Here is an 11,695-nt window from a genome sequence, read left to right on the forward strand (position 1 = left end):
CCATTCAGTTGAGTTAATTGAAAAACAGGGAATTGTTTTTCAGTCAGCCCTTTGACTAAATAATGCTTTGGTATCCAAATTCCAGGAAAACAAGCTTTGCAATTCTACACTGTTCAGGTGCTTGCTGGACTGTTTTAGCTGAAACTAAGACCAAGAGGTCATCTGTCTTTMTAGCTAATTATCATACCTGCATGGTTTCCCTGGGATTTCCAATGTAAGGAAAAATTTTTAATTAAAAACCTCTCCATATTTATTTAGTAGATCATTGTTAATTAAAGGAAGRTTATGAAGGTAAATGGATTTAAGTGAAGACAGTTAAAGGGTTCTGATTTTCATTATATTTTTACAATTTCATTCCTTCTCAGGAAAAAAAAAAATGTGCTATTTCCTTTACAGAATTAAAATTACAAAACTAACTATTAATCTGAAGTTTTCAAGGGGGGCTTCTAACATTAAGTAAGTTTCTAAAACATTATTCACTAAATTCTAGTGAACCAGAACACCAAGGAGTTATTCTATTGCCTGTCAATAATGCTTTWCCCCTCAGAGGAAAGCTGCTGTTTGGGATACAACACACTGAAAGCTGTAAATTTTATTAATTCTATTTATTAACTCCTGTGGGGTTTTTTTTTAGGGCAATATTTTCATCAAGTAACTCAGGTTTCAATGAAAGAAGTTCATTTATTAGTAAAACAGCCACAATCACAAGTGTCAATGCTCTACAACCTACCTTCCACTAAAAGAGCCAAGACCAGATGGGGAAAACAGTAAGTGATATGAAAATGTTTGTTTGGGCTCAATAGTGAAAGACTTTTCTCCGGAAAGGGATGGATGGTCCAGCAGCACACCCATCCTGAGGGATTTATCTGTAGGATTAGTGATGGGAATATTGATTCCAACCGTATCCTAGAAAGAATTTTTAAAAAAACCAAAATCACAATATTAATTATGAGTGACTACAGGTAAAAAATATTTCTCAAACAGTTGTAAAGTGCTTACTCATTGTTAACTCATTTATGCAAACTCAGGAAGCACCTTTATCTGATGTGTGAATTAACCCAAAAAAAAAAAAAAATCAAGTCACAGCATAAATATTTCAGACAACCTTCAAATTGTAAACCCTTTTTTTCCATAAATACTGTAAAGTTCCAATCTTCCTGGCTGGTCTGCATTCTCACAGGCTRCTTCACCTTCCAAGATATGGCCAAGGCTTGCCAAAATACATCCTTCAAAACAATCTGCTGTAATCCCAACCAGGTAAAAACACCAAGCTCCAAAACAGCCAAGMACAGATAATTGGAATTGTCCACTTTGCAAGCTGGCAAATGTTTAGACYTAATTCTGCTGGATCTGTGCCCTTAATTTACAAGTTGCATCATAATACTTGACATTAGAACAAGACCACTACAATAAACATTCCCTTTGTCATTCTTTAGGCCATTTCCCTCACTAGTGATCTCATCTTTGTTTAAAAMCTTCAGTGAAGGGCCATCTTTCCGTGGCCATCTGGAAAACATGGATACAATTAAAGATGCCTATAAAATAAGAGTTACTGTAATAAAACAGAGCCAAACTGTGGCYTCATTAGATAAATATGCATATTTTACATGTGGAACGTCTTTAGGATGAGCAGGAATTGGGCAGAGACACCTCACTCTGAACAGTTCCTACATTTCAGCAGAGTTCCCTTCACTGTAAGGTCAGAAATAATGTAAATTCATCCTATGTGACCTGTGTGTATAAACATCAACACACTTTATGAAAAAAAGGAATTTACTTATGAAGGAAGTCCACTGTGATAACCCAGGAGGCATGGCATGCCTGCAGTTTAAAATATGTATGTTATATATGTATATATGTATGTATATATATATATATATATATGTATGTATATATATATATATATATATATTCATCTATAGAGATTCACAAAATCAAAAATCAAAGATTTTTTTTTCTCTGTACCTATTTATCCCTATCTTCCCTTCGCTCTAACCAAGCATTTTATTTCAAAATGCATGTTGGTTTGAGGGTTTTTTTAACATATAGTGATTTGTTTCTCACAGCAAAATTATTCCATGTACTTTTTTTGTAAGAAGTAAGTAATTCAAATTGCAATATGAAAGGAGGAAAAGATAAAATGTCCATTAAAATTAATACCACACTAAAAAATGAATATGAAATACTTTTATGACCCCACATAGAGCTGCCTCACACTGTTTTAAGCCTGCCTATGATTTGGTAAATTTCTATATATTTACATTTATAGACAATGACTACTAGAATATACATAAAACACATTTAATGTTCGACAGATGGCTGGCTAGATTACACCAACAATTTAAATCATTTAAGTGCCTCGCATCAGTAAAATGGGATTTAAATTTGCCATAAAATATTTTAAAGCTCAGATTAATAGTTTTTACTGATGTAAACAAGTTTCTAAATCTATCTACCATTTTATTGCCAAAGGCTTCATAACAATTTTATAGTAAAACATCTACATGCTGTGTTGAAGAAATACTTTTACAGTAAAAAGGAAATRTGGGACAACTGATTTAAGAAAAAAGCCGAAACTATCAAAGAAATCTTTTAATCTTGTACACAAAGGAAATTTTACATTGCCAATGTTAGCATAACACAGTGTTCTCTTGCCAGTATAAAATGAATGCTTAAGATTMTGTATTTCCCTGGAATCTCCCAGGAAATTTGCCTGGAATTGCCATACACATTTCAATTATCTGCTACTTCATAGATGGTAATAAGAGCAGTTGTATGTTTATCAGCAGAATATATATATAATTTTTCTATTTTTTTACATTTMTTGGCCTTATTGGATTGTTATGGAGGCACAGAACTAGGATAAATAACAAAATGGACATGCAATTGATAAGAGTAGWGTTTTTCTTGGAAGTACCATTTTATCAGACAGAATGTGAAAGAGGAATATCACAGGCAATTTCCAAACACATTTATAGTCATTAATTCAGTTCCACATTGCAGTTTTTTTTGAGTATTGTATAAACATTTTGACACAGGAGAAATTTAAAATTTAAAAAAAAAGAAGAAAATTAATCCCTTTCCTCAAACTATTTCTTATATCAAGGCTGCCAGTGCCCAAGATAAAGCCACTTTTGTGCACCATGTCATGCTATTATTCCATCAGAACCCTTAGCGACCCACCTCTTGTCTGGTGCAGGTCATTTAAAATAATCTCACATGAGTTAAAATTAAATAAAATGAAATGTATACATAGAATAACATTTATTCTCTATGGAACTTGAATAAACAATCGACTGCTAACACTTGATCCTGTATTAATTGCTAAAGTCTATGCATGGGTTTAATGCTCTGTAAACCAGGCTCTTTCAAAAGATGCTCACCATCATCAATTGCTCATTTCTGATATTATACCTGTTTGCTGAAATATTTTCCTGACATATTTTACACCAAAGATTTTCTCATTCCTTTCTCTATTTACTTCCTTGAGCARCTGGACCTAATTTACTGAAGTCCATAACATGCAATTTTATTTTTATTAAGGTATTCACTGCACTGAACTATCAACTAATCCWCTTCTGAGTTCAGCAAGGTAACTTGCAGGAAGATGGACACATTCTACAATKACTGTGCATGACAATTCTCTGTGTTCAATCTTCAGTAACAATCCTACTCTCACCAGCAGCAGGTGTCAATAAAAGCACTACCTGGCCAAAGTGTCTAAGACACTGACTACAGTTCTTATTCTTTACAAGAATTGTTTTCAATTAAAATATAGTTTCATTAAGGAGATGACATTCATTCCACATTGTTTGCAGCTTTTTCAATCCATAGACCCTGAGGTTGAAAGCATTTGTATTTGCTCACGAGTTTGCCAGGCTGTGGCTAGAGAAGCAAGTTTTCAAGTCAAGTAAAAAGTAAGAAAGTTATTTTTATAGGCCTGGTGAGATAATGCAGCAGAAATTTTTACCTTTGCAGGTCCTTGTCCAAATCATTGTTTTTCTGGATGGACAAGTAACAAGTGCCTTCTTTGTTTATGCCCCGCTTCATAACAGGCAGGAATGTTGCCTACTCAAAGACTGAACTTGGAATGGTGGAAATATTATTTTAAAAAAAGTAGATCTTGGCCTTCTGTCTTCCATAGGCTCAAAATCAGAGAAGAGAGCTTTCAACATCCCATCACAGCGTCCATAAGGCAGTAGTAGGATTTAGAGACTGCTGTTGTGTTCTCATCGTTACTCATTTCTGTTTCTTGGAACAAAAGAGGCTCAAGTGAGTCAAACAGCAGCAGCTGATRACAGAGTTCCAGGGCCTTGCCAAACAGAGCTCAGTCCAGCTTGGTCAAATTTTGGACTTTTAGAAATCAGTTCTGACTCTTGAACTGTGCCCCCAAGTCTATCCTCACACCCCCCTTCTCTGCACACACACTCCAACCCAGACAGGCACATCCACACCCAGCAGGGCCATTCTGCACTGACCATTCACACACCAACTCCTGACCTCCTCTGTCATCTTCAGGCTTCCTATTCACTCCAAAGTTACTGGAGAAGATCTTTCTAAAGTGAACCATCTCCTTTGCTGTACAAGTCCCTTTATTTGTTTTGGTTTTTTTTTCTCTCTCTGAGATGTAAATGAATTGCCAAGCCAACCCTCTTCTTTCCACGCAGGGTTATAATCCTAGAGAACCATGATTGCCATTATCTTGATACTGYATTTTCCCATTTTATTTAGCATATTTTGCCTTACAAAATATCAGCTTTCAAAAAGGCACCAACTGTTCATCAGCAGTGAAATCTATCAGAACAGCAAATTGAAATCTAGGACTAAACACCTAAAGCAAATTATATATTTGTAAGGTATATATTTGTATATACCTTAGTAAGGAATCCATTCTCATTACTATTGCAATATAGGAAATTAACTAGAAGGAAAAAATGTGCACAGGACATTTAATATCAGAAAATAATAGGGCAACGATTTTCAGGTCTAAATTTACATATAAATTTACATAGAAAAATCACGCCGAATTTAATTTCTTTTAGCTGTAATGTGCATTAGTACCTAAGTAATAATGCCCTGAAACAGAAYACAGCAATGATTATTTTGTAAGTTATTACAATAATTCTAAGCTCACTGACTAAAAATTACTACATTGTTAACCAATTAATAGGGGCTAGACATTGTACCAAGCAAGCAAACTGGGAAAACTATTTTTTGCAAGAGATGATTACAAAAAAGTATTTTCTGAAATGGAAGGAAAGAGACTGAAAAATATTTACATTTTATGACTGAATCTGTCTATGATGTCCACAGCTCCACTAAATGATACCACAATCCACACCAAACTGATTTTATAATAGTTTCTAGCACATGCAGGGAAAGATAATGAACTTAATAATATATACATATTTTGAAAGATAGAAAAAGTTGTAACAAAGATGAGTTGAATGCTAAGAGAAGTCCTATTTTARGATCATTCTAAGAAGCATACCTGAAATGAGGATACAGACTGACTCAAAGTAAAATTAATATCTCAAATTCCYACAACTGAGAAAGTAATAACTATGCTTACATCTTAATGAATACTTTTTGAATTTGAAATCAAGGGCACCTCTGCATCCATGGAGACTGAAGCTCAATAACTCTCCRTCCTCCTGAGACCACAGGCAGATTTTCTTCTCAGATCCAGCAGTGTTAGAAGAAGAAATTATCAATTACAGCTACTTTTTGCCAATGWCTATACTGAAGGTTGCTTAAATCACCTCATACAGCGACCTGGCTTATCAGTTGGGTTTGAGAGCTCTTCTTGAAAAAAACGTAAGAGTAAGCTAAGCTTTTGCATTACCAGGATCAGTGGGGATCACAGAACCATAGAATTGTTTGGGTTGGAAGAGATCTTAAAGATCATCTAATTAATTCCATGGGCAGGGACACCTTCCACTGGACCAGGTGGCCCCATCCAGCCTGACCTGGACACTTCCAGAGATGGGGCATCCACAGCTTCTCTGGGCAACCTGTACCAGTGCATCACCACCTTCACAGTAAGAACCTTCCTCCTGATATCCAATCTAAACCTACTCTCTTTCAGTTTGAGGCCCTTTTCCTTCATCCTGTCACTCCAGGCTCTTGTAGGAAGTTCCTCTCTGTCTTTTGCTGCCACAATTAGGTGACCCCTAAGCCTTTTCTTTTCCTGATTCTCTCAGCCTTTCCTCACAGGAGAGATACTGTCTCTAATCATCCTGGTGGCCTCCTCTGGACTTGTTCCCAGAGGTCCATAYCTTCCTTTGCTGAGCACCCCAGAGCAGCACTGCAGGTAGGTTTTCACCTGAGCAGAGCAGAGCAACAGAATTCCCTCCCTCACCTTCTGCCCACGCTGCTGCTGATGCAGCCCAGGACAAGTTTGGCTTTCTGGACTGCAGAAAGCTGGGTGTTTCTGATATCTGACACTGAATTAATGTAACAAATGATCAAATTAATCTTCAGAGCATTTTACAGGAAAATCATTCACACCTACTTTGTCATCAACATTTTTGGAAAGCATGACTCAGCAAGTGACAGATTTCAATACAGCTCCTATTCATCATTTTTATGGGTCACTTTGCTGAGCAGATACATACACATAATATATGAGGTGCCAATGATGGAAAACAGTTTGAATCAAATCAATAGAYGTATTTACAGTCCTTGGGCAATAGGACTGTTTAGGGTGATGTAAATCCAAGCTGCATCTCTCAAAAATAGACATTTCTCTTTTTTTTCAAATTGTCCTATCTCCTTCAGAGACTGTCATATCCACAACACCAAAACAAAAYACTTAAGGTCAGTATCACTCAATAAAAAGTACTACAAAGTGCAACATTTGCAAGTGAGAAATGTACTATTCTTGGATAATGAAGTCAAGGCAGATACCAGTGACTACAGCACTTTCAGAAAAGTGAGTTATGTCTCATGGATTTGTAATATGCAAATTCTTCTATGAGTATGTCATCTGATATACTTGATATACTGATACACTGATATACTTGCCCAAAATCAGCCTCAAAATAGCAAAAATCACCATTTGTGACCTTTTCTTTAAGGGAAGTTAAGGAGATGCAAAAATTAGGGTACTTTCAATTTCCAAACAGCTTCTGATATATCATGGAGGCCAATTAGCAAAACCTGTCTTTTTCAATCATTTCTCTCTGATCTAGACTAAATCCTACCCTCACAGATCTTTGTGAATATAATTCAGRTAAAATATTTAAGTAAATCTGAATTACTCCCTCATTTACCAAAGAACTGCACTGCTCTCCCTGCACTCTGAATGYGTACAGCACTGCAAGGTTCAGCTCCTGAACTAATTGTATCTGCCCATATAATGCTACAACAGGYAGCTKCAGTTATTTTGTGCTGGTCTCAGTRAAYTCACTTGATTTSTTTTCAAGTGCTACATAGAGTCACAATAATGCCATTACTTCACAAATCCAACAGACCAGAAAGTACTTAAAGCTTGGTGAGTGCTGACGATTTCTGCATATTCATAATGAACTCAGCAACTGAAACCACAGAATTACTTCCATGAACTTAYTCTAATATAATTTTATTATTGTTAGTTTATTACTGGATTAATATTTAGATCCAACTGTCCTGGATTGAAAATTTGATGGGATTAGGTCAGAAATCTCCATCTGACATGAAAGTGAAAACATCACAAAGTCTGTATCAGTGAAATTCTGAATACCAGYTTGTTCAGAACCGACCAGAAAAAGCAATGAACAGCACTGCCCAAGTTCCAGTACTTTGAAAACTTTCAGAAATACTTGGTAAAAATAAACTTACAACTACCTATCAGAGCTTGATGGTAGAATAGCAGCAGGGACTAATTAGTACACTATTTCCRTCAACTTTAAAGACTCCTCCTAATTCTGGAAGCAAATATTCTACTGTGAGCCTCCACTAACAGCTCATGCTGATATGAGCCACCTAAAAGTATTTCTTTACTTTAAAAGTAGTAACCAACTCCAATAACATYTAATTTTATTGAATTTTTATGACCATACTAATGAGGTCATTTACACCTCAGCTACACCACCTACCATTAAGTTACTCAATCAGTGGAGGTAAAATGCTAATTWATTTGACTGTCTTAGATCTTGCACCTCCTGTGACTCTCTCATTCTKTAGATCTAAAGATAGATTTTTAAGGAAGCATTTCTTCACAATTTAAAAGACCAATACCATAACTATCACTGGCATAAAACATGTAGAGGTAGAGATAATTCTAGTACAAAGCAAAAATTGTCAGAGTTTCTATTGAGAATAACTTTTTCTCCTGAATTTTCCAGTAATAAAATGCTTCTGAAAAAACCTTTCTCTCCAAGATTCTAGACACCTGTTTTTTAAAATCCAATTTTTTTTTTTTTTTGCATATCTAGGCAATCTCAGGAGCCAGAGAGTATTATAAGATGAAGAGAATTTCTTAAATATWCATACCTTTCTGAAAACAGAAATATATACAAATCAAAAGGAACAATCTCYAKAAAAGTTACTAGTTAACTCATTCTYAGCCTTAYTATGACTTACAAGATCAGACAAACTTTGAAAACAGCCTYATTACTAGTTGTTGCTCCAAGAAAAGTAAACTTCTAAGTCCTTGAGGTTTGCTCATGTTKCACATGAAACAATAAATGCTGCATTATAAATATTCACCTCTATTTTAGAGGTATCTGCAGTCTGTCCCACGTATTCCCTTAGCAGTTACTCTACAAAAGTAACACAAGCTCGCTACATCACAAGCAATGTTTATTAATAATATTAACATCAATATCTATTTTTATTGGCTGATGCCTGTTGCTAGAGCTTCTTAAAAAGGAAGAATTAGAGCAGTCTGACCCCAGGCCCATATTTGCACTTCCCTGGATTTCTGCAGCCCAACTACTTCTGCTGTCAACCAGAAAGAAGCTTCTCCATCTGTAAAGGGAAGATGCTGAAGGAAATGTTTATTAGAGAATCATGGATCTATGAGTGAGAGTATAAAGCCCTTTAAATACTTATTTCTCCACATTTTTATCTGCTCAATTTTGAGTACCCAGCAGGTCACCTTGTGAAGGAAAGAATTGCTACTACATCCTCCTGAAATGTACTTTTTTTTATTGCATATCCACATATTTGGACATGAGCCATTATTTCATCCTCTAACTTKCACACAGTTAAATCAGTTGAGATTTCAATTTCAAAACTTGGGGAAATGTCAGTGAAGTGTTTCTGAACTGATATATTCATCCTACAGTCACAGTCTGCTGTGTAGGGCTCACACAGAACAGACCAGCTGCGTTCATTTTTCTAGACTGACAAAGCCAAGAAGATTTGAAGGTTGGAAGCAGTAAAGGGAATGCCCTGCCTACACCTAGATCTGCATGTAACCAGCAGCATTGTACCAGTGAGCTTTTAAAATCACCATGAAGAGCTCAGAAGCAGTGTGAGAGTGGTCTGGGAGCCTTTACAAACAACAGAGGCACAAGTTTCAACACACAAGAACAAGTCTCCCAGAAATGCAGGTGGGAAATGTGTTTAAGAGATCCATTATCAATTTTGGAGTACTTGTGGTTCTAAAGAACTTGAGAGAGAGAGAGAGAGAAAAAAAAAGACAGATTTGGCAAAGAAAAGATAAAACTATTGTCTTCACACTTATGTGGAAACCAAACTCAATCCCTTGCAGGCATTTGGTTTTATTGAAGCAGAAACTAATAATTCACTGTTCAGAACAGACCTYCCCCTCTGGCTTATCTCCTGCTGTACAGATCCTGCTTGGAGCTCACATATTTKATATTTCCTCTCAAGACAGAAAATAGTTTTCAAATATATGGATGGATTAAAATGTCTCTTGACCCAGTGAACCAGGGATACACTCTTAGAATTTTCTCCATKAAATAGACAGCTGCTAATGAGTTTTAGTGCTTAAATCAATAACTAACAGCCTTTTAGACACTTTACATAAAAACTTATGAATCACCTTCCTTCTTGACCTCTACATCAAACGTGAATAAATCCATTAGAATATTTGCAAGACAAAGTTATCAGCCTAAGTTACACCTCTGAAATGCTGATATAAATTAGGAAATAGAAGTAAACACCAAAATAAAATAATGCAACATTTTTAAATTGTAAATTGTTACAATTTTGCTAATGGTTGATGATATTAATTCTTATCAATTGATACAATTTTAAAATATGGTTGTTTTCTCTACATTTAGAACTAAAAAGTCTTGAAAATGTACCAACAAGCTCCTAATAACTGAAAGTGTTATTTTATTAATGAGTAATGAACATTAAATACATTTAATTTTTACTTGAAACCTTGTTGCTTTCACAGATGGTTCCCTTGAACTGTTAAAATTCTTTGTAAATTACCCTTTCTAAATCCCAGAGAAATATATAAATTATTACTGAGTATATATTCACTACCTCCTTCCGTATGAAATGCRCAGTGCTAATTTTTACTCCCCTCTTCTGTCATAGAGCTTTGGCTGGAATTCCTGCAAGGAATCAATTTTATGACCCTTAGGATAGCTCCTTTTATACAAATAGCTCTGCAGATTCAACTAAGGCAGWCTATGAACACTGAGACTTTTCTTTAGTCTTCTAAAGAAGATTTCAGTTACAATGATTTTCATCCACCTTTACACCAGGAATTCAAAACAAGAAGTAAATTAATTTTTAAAAGGCTGAAGAGCAATCTTCAGACAGTAACAAACACTGGGGCCTCCTTCCTACTGAGGATGATGATTAAGCAAGTGCAAGAGATTGTCACATTTACATAGTCATTCCTTATTCTGATTTAAATAGAAGAGGAAAAATCTGGATTCCTATTTCAATGAGCCAAACCATCTAAAAGAGGTAGGGCTGTAGCCTAAAGAAAAACATCCAGTAAAACTTAAACCAAGTGATTCCTGAGTTAATTGTATTTTTCAAACTTCAACACAGCAGCTGTTTTCAAACCAAATCCTCAATTCTTTGTATAAATATGTAATTCTTTATATAAAGTAAGCTTTATATACTTGAAATTCCTGATTCAGATGTTGAGAATATTTGTATGTGTGGATTAACTTGTTGCTCACTGTAATTATCTAATTTAATTCAGATAATTTAATTATCATTGGTTGTTTCAGAAGMTGTGCATTCTGTCCATAGAAATCCAGCAGAAAAGAACAATTAACTGCTTTAACTCATGTTCTAGAGATGCAGAGCTACAAAATGTTATTTGAATTTCACTCCAGAATTTTAAAATAGTATTTTGATCATGGGAATTCAGCAATACTGTTTTGGAGAAGCAGGGATATTTGTACATTTTGTGGGAGCAGTAGTACCCCTGTCAAAACAGTCTCAAAATACAGATTCCTGTTATACAGAGGGACAACCTTCACAGGAATAGAACAGATAATAAAGACCTCTTCTCCCACTCCTTCATTTTACACAAGGAAAACAGAGAGTTCTCACTAAAGTCACATTAATCACTGAAGGGAAAAACAGTGCAGTACCACCAATTTTCTTGGCAACTCTGAAAAATGGCAGGACAGGTTTAAAGGTTAGGCTTCTGCAGAAAAATTCACAGAATGTCACTTTCACAAGCCTCCAGAAACAGTTGAAAAATTTATACTTAACTACATTTTTTGGAGAAATCCTCACTTAACTACATTTTTTGGAGAAATCCTCA

At 35.3% G+C, this 11,695-nt stretch overlaps 1 protein-coding gene across 1 annotated transcript in view; it reads right to left on the minus strand.

Moving 5' to 3' along the window:
- The window catches only part of LOC130584199 (cilia- and flagella-associated protein 47-like), a gene marked incomplete at its 5' end in the record, with an annotated part of 203,595 nt that overhangs the window by 80,217 nt on the left and 111,683 nt on the right, over positions 1–11,695 (minus strand). Inside the window, one exon of the mRNA XM_057384030.1 lies at positions 731–906. Coding sequence (XP_057240013.1) covers positions 731–906 — 176 coding nt within the window. The remainder of the gene's footprint in view (positions 1–730; positions 907–11,695) is intronic.

The sequence above is a fragment of the Malurus melanocephalus genome, unplaced genomic scaffold, assembly GCF_030028575.1.
Source record: "Malurus melanocephalus ecotype Western Australia unplaced genomic scaffold, MMel_1.1 scaffold_680, whole genome shotgun sequence".
NCBI lineage: Eukaryota > Metazoa > Chordata > Aves > Passeriformes > Maluridae > Malurus > Malurus melanocephalus.